This window comes from Astatotilapia calliptera, chromosome 14 (assembly GCF_964374335.1).
Source record: "Astatotilapia calliptera chromosome 14, fAstCal68.1, whole genome shotgun sequence".
Classification (NCBI taxonomy): Eukaryota; Metazoa; Chordata; class Actinopteri; order Cichliformes; family Cichlidae; genus Astatotilapia; species Astatotilapia calliptera.
This window is the reverse complement of record NC_137435.1, coordinates 8,502,946-8,526,715: the sequence shown is the minus strand read 5'-3', so window position 1 is coordinate 8,526,715 and position 23,770 is coordinate 8,502,946. Positions and strand designations below refer to the sequence as shown.

The window sequence follows — 23,770 nt, the reverse complement described above, 5'->3', positions numbered from 1 at the left end:
CAGAACAAGGCAGAATACACTGTGCTTTCAGTTATTTCTAATAGTTGTCAAATGCTGCAAACACATACTGTGGCCAGTGGTTTGAAACATTTTCTTTTGATTTCCATTCTAGGCTGACAGGCTTATTCACATTCAACGAGAATACAGTAGGCATCCATGGGACGCACTGAAGCGTAGCGATAGAAAAAAAATACAATCTGAGATTAAAATATTTTGGAGGGTAATCATTTACACTTTTAGCAGCTGCCTCTGCTTGTGCTCAGAGACGTGCAACAGTTACAGTGCAAAAGGCAAAATTTTAATACTGACATGGACATGTTTTCAAATCTTTGCACTGATAGGACTGTGTTGTACACATGAGCAGTGACAAAAGCAATGGGTAGATCGCACCCTGACCAACCCATAGAAACATATCTATAGTTAAAAAGGTGATCTTGTTCATGTCATCTTCTATACAATTTCAAATTCAAAATCACCTGCTCCGACAAGCGACCAACCACAGAGGCCAGGAAGGAAAGTGCCCTTCATTGAATAAATTGCACATTCTTAATCCTCAGTCCCCCGAGGCTTGGCCAGCGCTTTCCCTGCACCCTTTTTCATTTGAAGCAATTTGAACTCTATTGAATTGTACTACACAGGCAAAACCTGGCAAAATGCAGCAGGAATAGGTGCTGATTAGGATTTAATCATTGTGACCAATGTAATGTGCTGCCCTATCAGATAAAGAGCAAATCTATATAAAAATCATTAATCACCAGTGTTATTTCCATTTGATTTTAGTGATAAACATACACAGCATACATGTGATACACAATTAAATTAGATTGGGTGAAGTGGTTATTAGGTTTACACAGGCATAGTTCATTATCAACAATGCTGTTCTTCAGCTTCAATTACAGCATATAATTTGATGATCATTATCGTGTAATCACACAAGCTAAAAAAACGAAAGAGGGAAAAAAAAGACATTGATGCCCCTAAGAAGTTTCTTACTAGAGACTTTTTGTAATCCAAGAATAAGGACTTGTGTAAATAAAAACAATCTTCAAGCAAGAATTAAAATTTAATAGCTTGCTGTCTGTGCCATCAGACAGCAAGCTTATTATGTGCTACAGGGCTTAATACAAACATTTGATAGTCTTACTGTAGCAAACAGCATCCTGAAACAAAGCTGCCTGATGTTCTTTGTAGTTAAGCATCCTCACTACAGAGCCTGAAAATGCCCAGAGGCTCTGGCAGAAAACAGCAAACCCTTTGGTGGATGGATACATTGGAGAGGTTATGGGGTCTAAGCATACACTGTACAGGAACTTGAAAGATATGGCAGTATGGGCTGGGAGGATCAAAGCTTTCAACAAGATGACATACAGTGCTAGTCTTCCCCTGGCCCATATCCCTCTATCTCTGCAACGCACTGAAGAAAGTCAGGAGAAACAGGCCAACTTTTCTTCTTAACCCCCCCGCTCCTTAAACATCTCTGAGATGACGATAAATGGTCTGCTGTTGTTATGTAAAAGGGAACTGGTCAGAGAAAGCTGGTGTTTTTTGGTTAAAGTTACGTCTAGCACACAATCTGGGTGTTTAAATACAGAATAATGTGTGGTTTACCACAGCAGCTACGATTAGTTTGAAATTATGTTTCTTCACGGGCGACAAGAATAATTAAAAGTGCTGATTCTCCATGGTGATTAGTTAGCCTCCTTCCAATCTGCACCATTAGCACCCTTAGAACTCCACAGTGGCTTATTTACACATATTTTCAACAAATGCAGTAACAATCATTTCTGTTATACTCCAAGGGGGACTTTCTTTATATTTCTTTGGTAAACCACAATTTTGTTGGATTCTGACAATTAAATTTAAGACTGCTATTCGCAAAAATTACGTAGTGGAAATAAAACCAACCTCTTAACAAAGTCTGCTACTAAATAGATAGGCTATCAGTTTAAATACCAAACAGTGACCGAAGTACAGTACAGACCAGTGATAATTTCAAATGACATTTAAAGGACCAAGTTGGATACAGCTTATTTTCTGTATCTTCTGCACAACACCATATTACTATTCGGAATTGAAATATATCTAAATGTCAGTAGCCGAATTACTTGTTCTGATAGGCTGAACCCACGCAAAAGCTGCCAAACAACTTATAGTTGAATAAAAGATGGTCATGACTGATGCATTTTTGTTAGACATTCACTGGTACTACACAACACATGGGTCAATGACATATTGATAGAATGAGATGTACAAAGGTTTGAATAACCCAAAGACAGGGGTTATCTATTACTCAAACGGCATATGGCCAGGAAACCATACTACCAGAATCCAATCCAGGCTGGAGGCCTAGAATGTGGCCAGATCTGTCACAATCAGACCCAAATGCCAACGGCTGACAAAGCTTTTTTCCAGGTGCTTTAGGAAATCAATGTGATGAAAAGGTTCATTTCCCCCAAACCCTAGACAGCTCTTGCGCTGTTCATTCTGCTAAGGCACAAACATAAATCTGCACCCTGACCTTGTGTATGCTCCAGCCTTGCAGGATGGCAGCTTAATAGCATGGCAGCCGTACGTCTTCTGCGATGGAGGCCTTACCAAGGCTGTCTCAAATCAGTAAAATTGACACCCAAGTTCTCCCTCAGGGCAGGGAACGCTGTTGCTTTGCCCTTTTGATGCAAAGTAATGTTTGGCTCATTTCCCTGACAGTCCTTCGCACTACCAACCATACCAGTGGAAGACCAAAGTGAGGTCAATGGGCATAACCAAAGTTTTTGATATTTACTTTTAACAATCTAGGCATACTTTACTGAATATCACCTGCAGGTAATATGTTCCAAAAATGGTTTTAACACGTGAAACTATAACCTGATGCCCAGTTTTGACACACATAAGAAGAACAGGCGGTCTGGTTAGAATAGCAATGACCTTAAAAATAAAAGTGCCTCGAAGAGCAATCATCACATGGCGTTCACGTTTCCACAACACTGAGGGGTGTTAAAATGTTTTTAATTCAAAACAATTAAGTATCCACCGACAGTTCTGATTTTAAATGAGATTCCACATCTACTCATTAGTCTTGGAAGCTGATGGCTCCTGGGTTCAGCCAAAATATGTTACATGTGTACTGTTTCCCCATTTGGCCTTTTTTGAATGGCCTGTAACCACTTTGAGCTATTGCTGAAATGTGAAAGCACTAGCTCTCCTTAAGCGAGAACACAGGATCCTGGCAACTAACCCCTACCCGTTCTCCAGCCAGGGGCTCCACTCTTTGCAATTAGAGTGTGTTTGCTGCTAGCTGTGCACGCTCGGTGACTGTGTGGGCGAATCTGGATGTCTTCCAGGTCTATAGTGGTGCAGGCAGGGGGCTCTTTCCCACAACACATGTGGCTGCAATTAAGAAAAGGAAAGAGCCTTGTTCCAAAGGGCTATTGTCATTGCCCGTGCTTTCAAAGATCCCACAGAGCAGATGCTGCTCAAATTGGACTAATTTCCGGCACTTGAGGGAGCTAAGCAAAGAGGGAGGAATTTTTCCAGCAGCTATGTTGCGTACCTTCTTCATGCAGTGAATAATGAGATTTAATATATTTTTGTCCATTTCTCAACTAACTAGCTTTAACTTGATCGTACACTGTGGAATTTCCTCCATCTATGCTGTCAGTTTCTCCAGATTAAATCCTGACCAAAACAAGTACCAAGCAGGATTATATAATTGTAATAGTTTACAATGTAGTCTTTTCACTTCTTTCAGTTGGACCTTAAACTTCTAAGGGCCTTTAAATACAACAGATAATTACACTAAATACTTATAAGTTATACATGAGAGGTTTCATAGTACAGTGGTTTACATATTTAGCTAACAAGTGAAAGTTCACTGGACTGAGACCAGGGGGAGGCTCAAATCCCTTTGAGGTTGCATCAGGTGTACCAAATCAAACATGTGGCACCATCTGCTGTGGTGACCCCTTGTGAATAAGGGAGCACCTGAAAGTAGCTTTTATACATTAGAGTGCAGTGTGGCACAGATCATCATTTAGTGCATAGAAGAGTAGCTGTGCACAGAAGTGATCCTAGCTGAGTGTAGAGTACCCTAATGGTAGATTCACATTTCAGTGAAGCTAGAGGTAAAGGAGTACACTTAAAAGCCCATTAGTCCCCAAAGAAATACATTAGTTGAGGCCATGAGGCACTTTTTAAATGTTTGCTGCCAATTACACTGGGAACAGCAAATCTATGCCTCGTCACATGTAAAAATTAGTTCCCCAAGAAGATTAGGAAAAATATTATGTGACATTTACATTTATGAAGTTAACATCGTGCTATGTTTTGATCTTTTACATCTTACTTAAATGTTTTTTGTTTGTATGTTTATGTCCTTTATTTTATCTTATAATTTAAGTCTATGAATGAAGTATACAGAACTACAGTCATAATAATTGTAATAGCAATAATGAGACTAATAATAATATGTAGTTCAACTGGAATTTTAAAGGTAAGTGTCACTCAGTTGCTGATAACAGACACACCATCAAATATGTGTTTTCTAGAAAGGAGGCTTAAATGGGCTTTCATTGGTGCTCACTCCAGTAATTGCATCCTTGGTAATTATCCTTCATTCTCTCAAGCTAATGAATGTTTTAATGCTCACATTAGAGCATTCATTTAGCACATAACAGCATTTTGATTACTACAAGCCAATTAAGATCAATTTTGCTTTGTGACCTTTATGATCCAGACTGAATGCCCCAATTAAATGTCATGAATGAAGAACCATGAACTTCTGAGAGATGGAACTGAAATGGGGAGAAGTCTTTAACAATCTGCTATGGCATGTATATGCCGTATATTGCTCTACATTGCTCCACGCGCTGTAGATCAAATTAGCAATTTGCTATCTGCCTTTGACATGCAACCTGCAGCAGCTTTCCATTAATTGCATTATTCATATTTCCCATATCTGACAAAATATTCTGTTTCCATTCTGCATGCCTCACAGATGTCATTACCATTCTTTACAACCCTGCTGCTTACATTTATCCTTTTCTCACAGAAGCCAAAAGTGAAGTTAATCATAATGAAGACAGTAAAAGACAGCTCTGTTCTCATTTGCCCTGCTCAGGAATAGTAATTTTAAACTCCAGCAGCATATGAAAGGGATAATTCTACAAAAGACATATGGTCTAAATCAATTTTTTTTTCATTGTGGCAACTCACCACAGAGCTGTTTGCTTTCAGTAACCACTAATCAGCCTAATAAATGAAGGATGCATTGGCCTAGCTATTAAGCCTATCTGTCTCCCTTGTCTCAGGTCTGTGGTTTGTCTGAATGCTGGTCTTTGCCTTAGTGTTGTCTGAAGCCTGTGAGGTGGCAACAATCAACCAAGACTCAGATGCTCATAATGGATGAGGAGGCGCATGCCAAAGAGCCAGCTGGCATGAAATAAGAAGAGGGCTGTGTTCAGCTTTAGACAAATATGCAGAGACAATCCAACACATATGGATCGGATGTGGAAATCTAGCAAGGTTAACAATCTCAAGGTTTCACTGAGCCTGTTATGGGACAGGATGAGATATCATCGGCTCTCTCGCCCATAATACATATCGCTTTAGTTGTGACCAATTGCACTGTCTCGTTCCTACCTGCAACCTAGGCCTTGTTTAATCTTTTATCCTTTTTGTAGGTTTGTCACACCATCGCTGTGTAGAGAAGTTTTAGTTTTTGCATGATGCACTGCTGGAATTGTGTTTCATTTAAGGAATCCCAGTGGGTTTATAATCTAATTATGCACTGTTGTGATCCTTCCTTTGCTGCATGTTGTTATTAAATCAGCCAAAGGTCAACTGGAGTATTCTTGGGATTAAGTACAATACTCACCATGAAATAATTAACAATAGTTGATTATTAAATGCTTTTTGTGACTGACATTTTTGTAATCATGCAAATCAAAATGTGAAAGTTGTGTGAGATGTTACAACAAAGAAAAATTATACAAAGTGCAACCACAGTTCCAGAGATCAAAGTTGTGGTTGCACTTTGTCTGATGGTCTCCTATACCAACAGCCCCTGATGGTTTCTTTCAAACCCCTTTGGCAAGGCAGTTGTAAAACTGCCAGGCCTCTATGAGTTACAGACACTCTGGGGAAAAACTGTGCATAATTAGTGCCATCATTAAAACAGTTATTATTTTTGCCCACTGTTAGGGTAGCGGCTAGTGGCCATAGCTAATAATAAAATGATAATGTTAATGTTGGCGTTAGGGTTATGAGTACTGCCGATCTGTAATGTGAAAAGACTATGTTCATTTAACTGGATAAGAAAAACTATTTTTTGTGTAAGAAGTGGAAGGTTTCTTGTAAAATCCCAGAGTAAAGCATTAACTAGCAACTAGACAGAGTTTAATACAGTACAGTAGTGATCATAGGTGTTTATTGTTCCAAATCTTTGCTATTTTTTGGCATGCTATCAAGTTTTTCATTCTAGTAACATAAAACCCAATTATCAGCCAAAAGATCTAAAAATGATGCACAAAACTGAAGCACAAGAGTGCATCCTTTAATGTGATCCCTTGTATTATAACACCAAATACAGCTTGCTCACGTCTGCTTGTCGTCTAATAACAGTAAACCATGTTGGCAAGGGTGAACAGTTACAAATAACTTACCTTTACCATAGGAGTGGCTAATCAGAAAGCTGTGCCTTGGAAGATGTGTTTTTTTAAGTGAAGTATTTTTCCTGGCCATAACTGATGTAACTGAAACAAACAGTGTCAATAATAATTCCAAAGACATTGCACACACTATAGTTCTGTTAAACTGGAGTAGATTTATGATATTCAGTGTTTTTGAAAGACACAGAAATCCCTTTGTCCTTGGCTGTAATGCAGTTTTAAAAAAATCTAATTTGTCAGACCTGAATTAAAATGGAACAAATTATAGCTCGGGCAAAGATCAGATTTTGTCTTACTTTACCCAGAAGCTGTAAAACTCAATTGAATATGGAATGTCAGGTTTTTTTTAGTTGTTTCACTTTACTCTGCTATAACTTCTCAAAGGAATTTAAAAGGTCATTTTAATACTCCTTTTCCTCTCGCACAATTTTAGATCAAACTCCAAACACATTCAGACACATGCCCTTATCTTTAATACCAAGCTTGAGGGAATGACCAAGAGTAGATTTCAAAAAATATGCCTCATAGCATCATTACTTCTATGTGTTATGCATCCAGAATCACACATAAAAGCGGTGAAAGCTGAATCGCCTTTGGATTACACATGCACAATGACAAACTCCCCCCATCCTCTCTGTGAAGAGAGAATAAAGGGAACTTGCATGAGCTTCAAATGGTTACATATGGCCATGTTGTCATGGATTCCCAAGAGGATTATAGTATGCAGAGGTGGACAGCACACAGAGACAACAAGCACAAAGGAAAGGAGATATCTATCAGAACATCAGGAAAAAAATAAAGCCATAAATCTAAACACTAGAAACAAGAAGGGCTACAAAAATCTAAATTACTCCGTGACAGCAGTCCACAAGCAGCTGTTCATGAGAGGGAGAGAACAGCTTGCCTCAAGCTCAACCAGTCTGTAGCTAGTTGTTGGACTGAAAGGTAGCATAAGGTTGAATTTAACATTTTTCATTGGCTCTACAACAAGGCACAACAAACGGCAGAAGAAGGACAGTTGCAGCCCTCTGCCAAGCAATTAACTGGTGATTTGGCACAGCAGAGATTTCTTCCCAGGTGTCCCACCCTGTTCGTCATATGAAGCCTGTGTCATTCCACGCCTCCAGTTTGTCCTGATAGCCTCACAGGCATCGTATTTGTTGTGCCAATAAGGCTTTTCATTTGGCTGTAGGAGATGAAGAGGAAGTGTTCCCACACTTAGCCCTGGCAACCTCTGCTGAATGGACTATATTCATTTTGTCATCCTTATTGCTCAGGAAAAGGATTCTGTCATCCAATATAAATTGTTACCCAAGAAGGGCAAAATGGCTCACACGTATTGTGCTCCCCAAGCTCTCCTTACATGCTTAAAGCAACAGCATTGCAGATTTACAAGTAGATGCAGCTCTGCACTCACAGAAGATAGGAACATATTATAGCCAGCTGGTTTCATTTATGTTAAATTAAAAAAAGAAGTTGATTCATCACGTCACATCGCTTGATAATAAAGTATTTTTCAGGTATGATCTGGTTCATTTGAAACTATAGGTGTCTAACAAGTCTAATAAAAGTCAAGTTGCAATGGAAATACAAGTCAAACGTGAAAATATAATTTTATTGATATAGCACCAAAAGACAACAACAGTTGCCTCAAGGTAAGAAAACAAAAATATCATTGTTGTCGTGTCACTATGCCATTGTGTTTAAAATGTTTTTATCAGAAATTGCAGTTTCCCATTTCCACAGGCTTAATAGCCGACTGGCATGCATGGCCACTGGGCCTAAACTAACGCCCCATCAAATATTATGAATTTCTACATTGTAAGATGTTTTATAAGCATGAGCTACAGCACTAGCTAATGTATATTATCAGCCAGCTGTTGCCCTTAACTGTTAATGATGCAGCCAGTCACACTGTGTAATCTAGGGAGGGAAAAAACATTTGCATTATGTGATGGAAAATATCAAAGTGACGTAATCAGAAACATTTAAAATCCATTCCAAATGATTTTTAAAGGCTTTTACCTTTGACATGTTAAAATACCACAACTGTTATTCTCTCCAAAAATACAGTTTGGCTCAAAGACCGGATCCTTTGGTCACATTTACACCATTCACATAAGAGTATCTGTTTAAGATTCAGTTAACTTTCATTTAATTGTATTTGGAAGTAATTTCATCTAATAAAACACCTTAGACCTCATTACTAAATCCAATCACTTGTGAGGGAGAAAGTATTTCTTCAATCCAGACTGTGACTCTCATTCTGCTGGTTCACTCTGGCATCTCTGCCTCTTATCAATTGTTATTCAAAGGGAAAGTTCATCTTCAATCACTGAACCAATGATATTGTATTAGCAGCTACACCATAAATGAAATGGGTAATATTCTGTGAGAAACACTGAAAGATGAACACCCCAGCCCTTCCATACCAGTCCAATGTTACTCCCTTTCACCCCAATTCCAATTTATCAACTCTGGACTTTTTGTCACCTTTAAATTGGATTTGGCTGGTGAGAGCACATTATAATTCATTCTGGCTGAGGCCGTGTTTCACAAGGTTGCAACACTGTACTTCCTTTCCAGAGTGACATACAAACAGCTATACAAATGTAGGGCAACTAAAATACTAATTAAGCCCAATCATCTTACAATCCACAGGCATTACTGTGCTGTAAACAACACTGTCAGTGTTTCATGATTACAAAAGTGCAATTCAAAAGCAGTCTATTTCTGCTTAGTTTGTGCCCTGGGACATCAATGGAGATACACATTCATTAATAGTCTCCTTCAACATTACGAGTGATGCATTTATTTCTTTCGTATCATTTTTTCCCCGTGTTCAGTCAAACAGCGTGCTTGCAGGCAGGGGCAATTTTGAATGCTCCAAATTAAAAAGAATTAATGAATAAGACTCTTGTAATATAATCTGCCTAAGACGTCTTTATCTCATTATCTAATCATCACAAGCATTTTCCCTGTAAGTATTACTTACCTTTTTTGTCCCCAAAGAAGAGAGTTTGTTGTGCAGGGTTTGACCACTGGAGGGAAGTGTTATCATTGTAATCCACACGACAGGTCATGTTGGCTATGGCCCCCTCCACCACCGTCACATTCTGAGTTATGGGGATCTGACCCAGGATACCTGTAGGATTATAAAACACAGTTTGAGGTCATGGTTGTGACATGAATAGATTGCTGTATTGGGCTAGTTTTTACTGTCCTTTCACAGAATCACATTAATGTACCATTTCAGGCTTGACACCTTGCAAACTTAATGTTCTGTCATATTGCCCAGTTCCATTAACGTCTTCATTACATCACAGTAAACCAAAGATAGCTTAATGGGAGCCTGGTTGTCATGGTCCCCAGCCTTTGACAGCTGTAGAAGACAGTGATTTTTTATCGTGGAAACAATGGTAGGTTTTAATCTCCCAAAGTGCTTTCCTTGCTTCCTTATTGCTGGGCTCTAATTGGTAGCATGGCCTAATTAGAGGTAGTCATGTTCTGCTGTAGAGTGTATAGCTGCAGCTGGGTGGTAAATTGACACATAATCCTAGACACCGTGGGCCTTCGATCCGAGTGACTGCCGTGCCCTGAAACAGCCGCTCGTCACAGTGTGTAGAAGACATCCAAATGAGGCCTAATCACTCAGCCTTGCTGGATTTTACCTTCTTATTCCACATTTGTACTTGTCGTCTCAGCATAGTCCCCTAATTACATTGCAGACGCATTTCTATCCCGCCTGTGTTTTATTGAACTCTGCCAAGCTTCAGAAACAGATGTCTAAAACAATACTCCTTCGTAGGGAATTGTGATAAGACAAAGTGTAGGCTAATATGAGCCTGAGCAGGCTATACCCTTAAAGGATAAATTGTGTTAAAGCAATAAAGCTTTCGAGTTCATGCTTGAAACTAATGTACCGCCTTTTCTTGGATACATTTCACTGTCTAAAAGCTAATCTTTGCACATTTTTTTCTCTTGATTTTACACGTCTGCTTTGGTTTCCATTAGTACAGTAATATGCCTGAATTTGAAGGTGACATTGTCTCTCCCAGGTACAGTTCACCACAGGGACATTTCAACTACGGGAGCAGCTGTCTGCCTCATTAGTCCAGCTCACACATGGGAGCAGAAGAGGCTGGGACAGCCATAGGTCTGTGGACCTTCCTTGACCTCGATTGTCCTGATGGAGACCATTGTCAGAAAGAGGTGAAGGTGAGGCTGACTATAAATAGTAATAGGAAAATATTCCAAATTACACACATTACATATACACCATATACATCAGCCATGGCAGTAAAATCACTGACAGGTGAGGTGAATAACACTGATAATGCTGTTGCAATGCAATGTTGTTATAGAAAACCTTAGTTGCTTGGATTCATGCGGATGTTAACTTGACGCATCCTGCATAAAGTCTGTTGCAGAAAAAGCAATGGCACATCAGTCTCCACCAGCAGTGCTTCACCCTCTAATCGACTGGATCTAAAGGTCCTGCTACCAATATTCCAGTGCTGAGACCACATGATACCCCCACAGCTCTTGTGTCCATTCCGATAGGAGAACCAGTTGTTTTAACAACAAGAAAGGGACCAACGCAATAGCACACATTTGCTGATTTTAATATTGTGGCAGTGGCTTTATTGATCAACTACCTGCTCACTGCTCAATCAGTAACACTTCTCAAAATGCATTTTTAAACGCTTTCTTTGATATTTGTACAGATTTATCATTTATTATTGGCTTTTATCATCTATTATTACTGTGTATTGCCGCATCATTTAATCTCATCATTATTATTATTATTGCTCAAATTACTAATGAAATGTGACTTAAAAATGCCATCATCACAATAATTCAAATGCAGCTGGGTAGGAAATGCTGATGCAAATACATTGTGTGGGGGGTACCATGTGGAGGTGTTGTTGTCAGTTTCTGCTTAGCTTTTTTTTTTCTTCATATAATCTCTTCGGTATCTTTGCTGCATGTCTCCAGAGTATACTGTTCACTATTCACAGAGAATGCTATAAAAATAGGTAAAAACCCAAACAGTAATAAATATCACTGTCAGTCCCTCAGGTTTTACCCCAGTTTGAGTAAAAAAAAACCCTAAAATTTCTTTTAATTATGCCTGTCAAGCCAATAAAGGCTTTTCACATATTCAGAGGTATGGCTATGCTGTGAATATTGTTTTTGGTGGTGTTTTCATGGTTCAGGTGCACTGGAGCTAACTGATCTTTACTTAATAAATTCATGAAATTCCACTGTCTTGACATTCTGTAGGAGTCTAGAGTGAGAAAATGCTGTCCTTTCTGAGGAAACATAATCCCCAGTGCCAGCTACAGAGTGTATTTCATTTCTTCTTCTTCTTCTTCTTCTTCTTTTTTTCTTTTTTGAGATTGTGAGTGGAGGGCGGCTGGCTTTAATTCTACAGAACAGTGGCAAACAATATTCTAGAAAGTCAATGAATCACAAACCGCTAAAAGGATACTACACTGTCCTGTGCAACCATGTACACTAACCTTTAAAGAAGCATGGTTCAGCAGCATACTACAGGTGCACAGAGGTGTGTGTAACAACATGTATCCATGAAGGATTTTAAAGGTAAGGTAGGGAGAATAATTAAGCATTCTTGTAATTACCTTATTATAACCGTCTTCAAAAACATGCAAGAATTTAGATACTGTTCATTTAATATCTGTTAAAGCCTGCAATAGGCTATTTCTGAAGAATTTTAGCACATTACAGCTGATAAAACACAGGTCTAAATAAATAAGTAATGGCTGAACTGCATTTAGCTGTTTCAGTTTCAGGATCCTGGTATGTTGAGGCATACTGTCTCAGCCATACTCTCATGGTGTGATGACAGTGATAATACTGCTTTGCCTTCTACTAAAATCCCATCATTTTAATAGCATCTGCTAAAGTTAAAGAATGAGTGGAACAAGGCATAAAATACATGGCACAATGAAAAATGCGATGTGCATTTTGTACTTAAGGTAATAAAGTCTGGTGACCTTGTAATCGCAGCTTCCACTTGAGCAGAGGTAAAATGATCGGTGTGCAGGGTCTTTTCTAATGACTACTGCACTGTTGAAGTGGACAGACAGATGCCTAATCGAACATCTCCCTAAGAAGAACACAGGCACACACTGGGAAAAAAGTACAAGCTACATCGACGTGAATCTTCATAGTATCAGATTATGCTTTGTAGATAAACACTGTTACAAGCACAAAGGCTGTATTCGCTTTTCTTTGATAGAAATAAGAAACAGAGTGATATAAATATTGGAGTCCTTTAAAAACTGTAGCTTCAGAGCATTTAGTTATTTAGAAAAATGACTATATGAAGTGGGAAGTGAAATAAAGACAGAATTATTTTTAAACAGCAGAAGCTTTCATAAGATTTTTTCAAAGGTACAGGTTTATTGGAGTCAAATTTTAAAAAGTCCAGTAGTCTGTCTGTCTGTCTGTCAAGTATTATCTGTCTCCAAATGAATGAAAGAAAAAATATTGAAAAAAGTAAGCAAGGATGTGTAGTTTGTGTTGAGTCATGGCTGTATTTCCCAGTGAATGAAAACAAACTGTAGAAGTAATAGAGGTATTAAGGTTGTCTGCTCTACTGATGAGCCAAGACGACTCCGTGAAGTGCAGTGATGAAATGAGGAATAAGCCTGCACTTTTGCAAGATGTTTTGGGGGAGGATAGGCCACCCTTATACACAACGTTTTTCACTTCTGCAGGCTAAAGAACTTCAATACTGGGCATTGCTATATCCTTTTCTCAGTGGTTAGGTGTATTATACTGAAAAAGAGGGGGGTAGTTATTTTCAGGCAGTTACAGCTGAAGGTTGACAGCTTGCACATATTCACAGCAGACAGGATGCAACCTGCCTGCCGTGACAGTGAATAGGTGAGGATTGAGTGACCCAAGATGTCTTGATGAAACTAACTGCTGCCCTGTGATACATGAATACCATTAATGTTTGCTTTTTCAAACTGGATACTCTGCTTCTTTATGTGAGAATACCATGGAGTGCTAAAGTTAACAAAAAAAAGTCAATATCTGATGTCATGGGTGCTTCTCGCTCCCCCGCTTTCCAATCCAGCCTCCCTACAGCTCTGCAGAAAGGGAGGTTAAGATTAAAAACATAAAATAATGAAACCTTAACTGAGTGAACCCATTTCACTCAAAATTTATTATATTAAAGTCCAAGATTTTATTGTTTTGCCATAGTGACCTTGCTTTAATTAAAAATATCTCTAAGGCATCAGTCTGCTTATGGGCCTACCTCTTAAACTACAGTTGGTCCCTTGGTAGCCCTTTCCCATTTTGCAATATAGCTTTATATATATATATATATTTTAGTGATCATGTGGATCTGCTATATATATATATATATATATATATATATATATATATATATATATTTTTTTTTTTTTTTTTTTTTTTTTTCTTTTTGTGCTGAAGCGAAGAGGCCAGAAAAAGCTGAAACCGGGAATATCACCCTGAGCCAAGAGCTTATGGTCCACATTCAGGTGGGCCACCAGGACACTGATCATCACTCACAATGTCAGCAAACACAAGATTAGTCAAGTTGTTTGCTGTGCTTCACACAGTCAGAATGCTGCTGACACATCTCTCAACCATGGCATTAACTTTCATGCAGAATCAAGTGACACTGCCTCATGAATCAAATATTTACCTGCACAGCTAAAATTAGGTAGAAATGTAAATGGGGAGAGAGGATAGCGTCTTCATTGTAAACACAAATATTTGATGATTAGATTTTAAAGCGGAACCAAAGGAACAGATGTCTGCTGAAACACAGGCTGGATGCAAGTACTTCTCATCTCTATGAGGGATGAGGTCTGTACAGCAGGTGTAGAGTACAAATATGAATACAGATGTGCAGAATGGCTGGCTGTTGAGTGTACATTAGCAATAAACTATTTCATTTCATCTCAGCCAGTCTCTTTTCATGCTGTTATCAGAATGCAGCTCAGACCAGACCATAGCCTGATGGAATCTCAGTCTGACAATATTAGAAGCCAAGAATATGATACTTAGGTTATTGATTCTGCAAGTCTTGTGATCTGGTGGGTATCTAGAAAATGTGAATATGAGAAAGATAGTCTTTGTGACTATACTTAAATAGAGGATTAAGACGGTTCACTGATGAATGTAAATTGAGCCCTTTATCACTATTTCTGTAGATTTCGTTTTACTGTTTTGATATAATACTCATGGAAAATCATGCCGTGCTTAGAAACTAGGTCAGAAAACCAAACCATTGGAGAACAGTGTTGCATATATAATTTCACTGATTCGTCTAACGACCACTGATCCAGGCCATAAGGTGAAAAAGCCCAGAAACGTCTCTGTCTGGGAGAACAGAGAGTTGGTGGAGGAAGAATGAGCCGTACCACCCCAAAAGCCTTTCTCAGTTTCAGCTGACTGCACCAAATAATGGAAAGCAGTGCCTTGATGAATGGCTGGAGAGCAGTCAAGCACACCACTGCAGAATAAACTATAAACTGCAGGCAGGATAAAAAGAAAACAAATAACTCAGGGAAAAAAAAAACAGTGGCAAAAATGCCTCCATTCATTAAGAAATGAAAACAAGTATTCATTTTCATATGAACGGCAGTTATCAAGCCATAAGTTCACCTCTGGTGCTTGATTTTACAAGAACTTCTTTGCAAATAGAGGTTTTAGAGGTTCTGAGCACCCCACTGCATACTAATGAGACACAGTAACTTCGCAGAGTGATGCCGGTAACAAAATGCTATGTAAGAGTTTGTCTACAAATCACATGGATTTATGGTGAGAACTGAATGTATGCTGTAGATGATCTAATTATGCATATATCTATATTTTAAGTGTTTGATAACTCAGACATCAACATATTATAATTATAAAATTGCTATAAAACAAAAATGGAAACATTTGTTTGCTGCTATTCAAAAGGTCAAATTAAATGATGTTGGATGGATAGACAGATAATCAGATAGATAAATAGACAGATGTTAAATAAAACCTAAATCTCATTGTAAGCTTACATGTTATTTAACTAGACAATATACTCTTGGGAACATAGTAATTAATGCTTGTCACTTGACAAAATTGTAATTAATTGCCTAAGTCTAAACTGCGTGGCCTATATGCCGCCACGTTGAGAGAGAAAAGGAAGTTTCATATCCGCAGTGTAAAAATATTCCATTTAATTAAAAGCTGTGAAGACTTCTTGTGGGGTGTATTTGGTGGTGGAAAGAACAAAAAAATAACAGCTTGCTGTCTCTTGCACAAGACGAATACAGGCAGCTCCCGGGTCAGTGTGAAGGTTTAGAAAAACATTGTGATAGTAACATCCTATAAGGTTCTCTTTAACTTGCTTTGGAAAATCTTTTCAACCTCATCATAAATTAATACATGCTGTCATAAATACCCCGTCACAGCAGTGAACCTGAAATTTTACCTACTAAATTCTTCAAAGAGGTCACAGAGGTGATTTCACCAACTATATTCTTTGTTGTAAATAACTCAGTGACTAATGGTTTTGTCACATATTTTACAATCCAGTCTGGCTCCTTTAAAGACACCCAGCCTTGATTCAAACCTCCTTACTAACCTTGCTTTTATCTCAATGATTATGGAGAAAATCCTTTCATGGCAATTCTTGGTGATGACAAAAACAGATATTCAGTTAAGATGTGTGTTTTTCACGAAACATCAAGGAAACACATTTGAAAAAGACCTCTCAAAAATTCCACTCAAAGTTATGAATCATTTAATTTGAGAGAAGGTACAGATGAAAGGTGTCTCTGAGAGTAGCAAAAATAGAAATGAAAATGTTTTCTTTTAGTGACCTTGATTCCTGTGCAGGTAGGGTACATTACAGCATAACTACAGGACCTGTCTCACTCTCATCTTTACAGTCTTTAAGATCTTTCATAACAGTGTGTGTTTTATTTGAAAATGTATTTAATGCTGCAATTAAGTCAGAAAGAAATGCTATTTTCAGGACTGAAAGCATGAAAAGGCTAAATGGGAACTGAAGGTTTTAACTAACAGTGTGTAAATGCTAAATAAAATTATGCTGTTTTAGACATTTTGGCAGCCATTCCCTTCTTTTTCCTTTCTTTCTTTCTCTTTTTTTGATTGATGATAAGATTTTGTTCCTAACTTCTGCATCAAGGTCTTGCCCAAGCTACATTCTCTGAACTTTTGGCCTCTTATGAGTCAGAGTGCAGCTTTAGTAGCACAGGCACTGCTCTTGGCACTTGCTAAGTCCAGGCTCAAGATGAAAGATGACTGGATTTCCCTGTTAGGACACCTAGGCTCTGAGGTGTCCTGCCATACAAGCTCAGACTGTTAAATCAGTGTCATACTTTAACATCACTTCCGAAATCTCCTCTCAACCAAATATATATGCATATGTATGTATATATATATATTAGGGGTGCAACGATACTCGTATTGATATTGAACCGTTTGATACAGTGCTTTCGGTTTGGTACGCATATGTATCGAACAATACAAAATTTGTAATTTATTTTATCAACTTTCCTTCTGACGATGCTGTCTGTGTTGAGCGCTCAGTGAATCTGCGTTCGACTACTCTGCCTAGGGTCGACAGTGCAGCCTAGGCGGAGTAGTCGAACGCAGATTCACTGAGCGCTCAACACAGACAGCATCGTCAGAAGGAAGAGCGCAGGGCAAGCTAGCGAGACAGAAGTTAAGCTCTCCTTACAACATGGACCTCCCCCACCCTCATTCAGATCTGGCGTTTGGAATTATTTTGGTTTTCATGTGACGTATGACCCTGAAGGTAAGCGAGTCATGGACTAAAGTAAAACAGTATGTTGGATGTGCCATGCAATGCTCAATTACATGGGTGGGAACTAGTGTGTTAGCGCAGTTAGCTCGTTAACGTGTTGGCCGTCTAGCCCCATGCACGGGGCGATCGGCGGTAGCTCGTTAACGGAGATTTGCCGTGTTGTGGCGTTAAGGTCATTTCAACGAGATTAACCTGAAAGCACTAGTGGGAACACAACGAATATGACTGCACATTTACGCCGACATCATCCTAGTGCAAAGACAAGTGGAAGCAGAAAAAAAACAAGCAAGCATGCTACTAACTTTAGCCGAGTCATTTAGACAGCTGTTTAATATGCTGCTGAGAATATAGCCCAGAGGAAGCGGATAGTATAGCTTTTATTTTGGAAAGAGACATTTCTCTGTAATAAACTCTCTTTTCCAAAGATGAGTGATTCCTCAATCAGATACAGGGCTTGCAATATCGCTAGCCCGACGTCCTGGAGCTAGCGATTTTTTCAGTCGGGGTACCAAAATCTATCTCTGCCCTGCCCGTCGGGCTATTGTAGGAAGGAAAAATATATGTCAATGCTTTTGCATTCTTTCGGAAATGTAGCTGGGTTATTATGTCATTGGCATCGGTGAGCCACTGTCAATATGTGACATATTAAAATCGCGTTTGAATTTGCGCTTGTTTTTTTGCTTTCACTTTGCAATCGTGCGAACTGTGTATAGAGAGCGACAGCACTGATCTGTGAGTGATGATAATTTGCGCACCAATTCCTCTGACATCGTCTTATTAATCGTTAGCTTACTATGCAAACATGACAAGTGAAATCTCCCGCAGCTTAAACATGTGAGAGGTTGATCGCGCAGAGAATCGCTGAGCTTATGTGAGTGCGTGTGTAAAAGCAGCAGGATTTATATTTGACTACGATGACCTGGATGACTGAGAACCTTCACAGACAGATATATATATTTTAGTTCTGCTGAGCCAAATAAGACAGGTCAGGGTGAAGAAGTGACAGCCAAAGAAAAGCTTACCACAAAACGGAAAAGTTATGACAAATCAGACTATAAGGCAAAAAGAAAGTGCAGCTTTATGGTTTCATGGACAAAATAATTTCTGTGGCTGCAATATGACGAGCTAAATAACCAGGGCTGCACATAAGTGGTCCGCAGGTGCGCATTCGCTGTCAAAATAAAAAACACGCACAAGGGTTAGGGTTAAATTTAAAAACTGTACTTTTGAGTTAAAATATATATTTATAATTTTAATAAATGACAAATTAAAAAGGCATGAACATTTTTTTTGTATCGAAAAAATATCGAACCGTGACACCAAAGTATCGAACCGAACCGAACCGTGAATTTTGTGTATCGTTGCACCCCTAATATATATATATATATATATATGCATATATATATATACATAACAGCAGGGTGCAAGATGCTAGCAGGCAAGGCATACATGGAACGCCATAACCAAGTGGCCGGCATAGTGTACAGGAACATCTGTGCCGAGTATAACCTGGAAGTCCCGAGGTCAAAATGGGAGATGCCCCCAAGGGTGGTGGAGAATGACCGAGCTAAGATCCTGTGGGACTTCCAGATACAGACGGACAAAATGGTGGTGGCTAACCAACCGGACATAGTGGTGGTAGACAAACAGAAGAAGACGGCCGTAGTGATCGATGTAGCGGTTCCGAATGACAGCAATATCAGGAAGAAGGAACACGAGAAGCTGGAGAAATACCAAGGGCTCAGAGAAGAGCTCGAGAGGATGTGGAGGGTGAAGGTAACGGTGGTCCCCGTGGTAATCGGAGCACTAGGTGCGGTGACTCCCAAGCTAGGCGAGTGGCTCCAGCAGATCCCGGGAATAACATCGGAGATCTCTGTCCAGAAGAGCGCAGTCCTGGGAACAGCTAAGATACTGCACAGGACCCTCAAGCTCCCAGGCCTCTGGTAGAGGACCCGAGCTTGAAGGATAAACCGCCCGCAGGGGCGTGCTGGGTGTTTATATATATATATATTTATATATATATATATATATTTATATATATATATATATATATATATATATATATATATATATATATATACATACACACACACACACACACACACACACACACACACATATATATATATATATATATATATATATATATATATATATATATATATCTCTCAATCATATTGGAAAACCTCTTTCGTATTGTCTATCCCAATGAAACATTTCTCTTTCAGACCAGATCTGGCTACCTTGTGGTTCCTAGAGTTTCCAAATGTTGAATGGAAGACAAAACATTTAGGTTTATAACTTTAGGTTTAAAACTTTGCATTTCAAAGAATAAAACTTGTGCTTAGGACTGACTCAGGATGAATGACCCTTAACTATCTGTGTTTCCATTAGGGAGACCAGGGTCTAAAGAAAACTCCAGAGAGAATCTTATCCTAGGGTGCTCATCTTTTCTCTCTCTGCTTTCTTCCAAACCCAACTGGTCAATTCAACCTGAGGCTGGTTCTACTTCCGGGTTCTTCCTGCTAAAAGGAAGTTTTAACTCTGACCGTCACTGGATGCTTGGTCGATGATTTTCTTGTTAATATGTAGTTTAAACTATGCTGTGCCTGATCTCGGTTGAACAACGGCACTAAGCTGGGCAAATGAGAGTAAGGATAGGATCGCAGGAAAGCAAAGATCAGAGTGGAAAGTTCTGTGGTTAATTTTATTCTGTCTGAAAAACTGAACTCTTACAAATACATTTGCAATAAGGACAAACACTAAAAATGAAGCTGCATGCCTTTCAGTTGCAAACTTGTCACTGTGCCTCTTGAGTAAACCCTCTTCTTGAGCCCCCAGAAGAAGGTTTTGCACTGGTTCAAACAAATGATGACTCTGGACCCAGGAGTAAAAAAGAATAATTTTAAAAGACTAGTTTTTGTTTGTCAACTGACTCCATATAAAGTGCAGAGAACCAGTACCAATCATCCTCAGTAGTTTCTAAGGTACCAGGCATGTAGGTTACTCTGATCTACTCTTTTAAGTAGATGGACTTAATGAGATGTGGAGGCCATCTGCAACAGTAAACCTTGTTCTTCAAGTTGCTGAAAAGACACGATTATGCCACTTCACATTTGGTGGATGATCAACCTCCATGGCCTAAAGGTTTGCACAGTATTGTAAAAGACTTGACAGACCTACCAGGCCTGGCACAGGTGTACTTTATTTGATCTTCCTCACTCTTGTCTTTTGAACTTTATTACTAAATGACATGACACAAAAATGAACAGATTGTTGAACCCTACACTTTCACTCAGCATCATTAACAGGACACTGTCAGACATATGTAGTACTAAAGAGCCAGACTAGATTCAAGAGTGATGGTCTCAGCTCAAAAAGATATAATCATGCCCGAGGATATCTGTCTCAAGCTGTCCAGATAATGGTTGCCTGTCACATTATTCTCCAACATGGTATTGATATTATTGTTTAGTACAGCATTTATGTAGTCTCCCTTCTAAAATGAAAAACAGCCCTCCCTCATGCTGAAGGAAGTGGATTTTATTAAAGCTAACTATATGGTAAAAGGCTATTGAAACTGAAGACAAACATGCCTTATTTCTGAAGCACTGAAACCAGTTAGTTTGAAATCTATTAAAGAACGCAATCTCTACTGTACTAATCCGCTAAAATATGTCAATTTAGAGTCTGTAGTGCAAAATGAAAAGCATCTCATTAAATTTCAATGTGTAAATTAGTATAATAATGTAACCATGATAATAATGACGGTATAATGAGGAGATCTGACAAAATTTTTAAAACAAGAGCAGCTTCTGTTATAAATGGCAGCTCTGCCTGCAGCTAATCTACTGGTTAGAAATAGATTACATAACTGTACATTTGCTGCACATCAATATTCCATATTCTGTTTCCTTTTTTTTTTTGTTATTTGAGTGCATTAACACACACTTTTAAAGGATTATTATGATAATTATAAAGTATATTTTAACCTGCGGCAGGTCAGTTTTCTGCTTGAGCACTCACATCAAAATTTCCATCTTCATCTGTCCATGTGAACATTTTAATGGATTGTTGATGGACGTGTTGTTAAACAAGCATAAGTTTCTTTCTCTCACTCTAACACGACCTGATTTGGTTTTCAAACAAAAATTTGTTTCTTTAATTTGCTGTTTAGTTTGGCAGCAAAGCTACATTGGAAAAGAGTGTGGGCTGGGTTAAAATACAACAGTTCACAACAATAACCCTAGACATTGAAAGATGAGTGACACTGGTCTCACTATGGCACAACCAGTGCATTAAAGCACCAACCCCAAAAGACACTCTCTGTAATGCCAGCAGTTTTGACAGAACTGCAGTATATGTCAGTCTGGGAATAAGAATGAGCTTGCACAGCCCAGCACAAGTCCTGGAGGCATAATGCTAACACTGATTGTATACATGAAAACCCCAGATGAGTTCTTCCTCCTCTTTGTGTGGGTTTTCACAAGATACATAACAGATCAGGGTTGTCCCTCGGATGGTTTCTATTGACAATTCCAAGGAAATTCCATTTAAACAAGATGACACATCTTTGAAAGGGAGAAAAAAAGAGGCTTTACAGGCAAGTGTGTTGTTGTCAGAGCTCAATTATTCTGGTCTAAAGAGATTTTGTCCACACAATATCCGCTATGGCCCGTTCCATATTTGTTATTGTTTGCTTCTATACTTGCACAAGCACACTGAGGTAACTTCAAGCTCAATTGTGGGAAACTGAATGATAGAACTGCTTAGATTGCTTAGAAAGCTGATAGTGTATGAGTTAATTATGCATCATAACCCTTCTCAGCTATGTGAAACATGTCAAGAAGATTTTCAGCCTGATTTGTGCTAAATTCACACAGACCATTATGGGCTTGTTCCCCCTCGCTTTAGTCAGTTTCCAGTATAACATTTGAGGGGTGAGGAAATGTAGTTCTACAAAAAGCCAAGATACTGCACATAGGCATTTAGCAAAGGACCCGAGCTTGAAGAAGACACCCTCACAACACAGTAGTGTGTGGATTACTTAAATGAATGCAATGTGCAAACACAGAAGTAATGTAAACACCATGCTCATCACATCTATGATTTAAATATTAGTATCTTTGCAGACACATTCATTACCTACCTTTAACTGTTTTTCCTAAAACAAACGCTATGGAATAACATGATAATGAGAAAAGATAAGACAAGCTGTAGTTTACTGCTAAAGTAACCCCATGAGATCTGATTGTTTGCCGAGTGACCTTTCCTGAACACGGGCAAAAACATGTTTTATATGATTTAAATCTGACTAAAAGGTCACATCGTTCACACAAAAGAATCACTTACACTGACAGTGTAATTTAACTTGGTATGACATCCACATAAATGCATACCATGCTTATTATAAACGTACTGATCTGAGGAACTGAACTGAAGAAATGCTATTGTGTGCTATTTTAACAGCTACCTGCCTACAGTCGGTAGCTAAAGATTTAAGCAACTATTTAAGGACAGCAGCTAATTAGCGCTAAATCTAGATCTGATCAATGAACTGAAGCTAATCTGTAAATGTACACCATACTTAGACTTAGTTGCAGATAATGTCACAAAAAAGAAACTGCAAGAAATACAGTATTTGAAACTATACAGGCCTTTCACCATAAAATGCATTTAGACACTGAAATCTATACATAATTATAGTAAAAGCAAATATTTTGATTACATGTAGCCAAACTGGTCATGTATTTAATGTCTGTGAGGTATGTAGGTAACAGATAGATAGCTTTTATGTCCGTACTTGATGCATGCTCAATCATCCAGGTAAGTAAATCCCAAAAGGTTGATTCTGTTCATTTCTCCCACTGAAAACGCTACGTCCAGATGAACAGAATCAACCTTTTGGGATAGCTTTTAATGATTTCTAATGATGATTAACCTCTCATTAGCAATCATGATTCCTGGTAATTTCTCCTTTCCAGCATAAAGGATTTATTTGGCAGCACTCATTAGATAGACCAATGCTCAGAACTGCAGGGAAGTCAGTGAAGACCTAAGAAGGGAAATTTATACAAGGTAGGAAGGTCTCTTGGAGCCATTTTCAAACAATTGCAGATTTCAAGATCATCAGTTCCACTTGCATATACACAACTTTTAACTTAGACTTACACACAGTTCAAACAAATGTGTGTAAATGCAAGTCATTTAGATTTGTTACCTCTTTGCCAAAGTCAGTCATCCTCAAATGGAGGAAATTAGT

The 23,770-nt window shown here is 38.6% G+C and overlaps 1 protein-coding gene across 5 annotated transcripts in view; it reads right to left on the bottom strand.

The window, feature by feature from the left end:
* cadm2b (cell adhesion molecule 2b) overlaps positions 1-23,770 on the bottom strand; it is a 154,289-nt gene that overhangs the window by 18,702 nt on the left and 111,817 nt on the right. For all 5 annotated transcript variants that reach the window (XM_026191246.2, XM_026191244.2, XM_026191245.2 and 2 more), the window contains one exon: positions 9,661-9,810. In XM_026191246.2, coding sequence (XP_026047031.2) covers positions 9,661-9,810 — 150 coding nt within the window. The remainder of the gene's footprint in view (positions 1-9,660; positions 9,811-23,770) is intronic.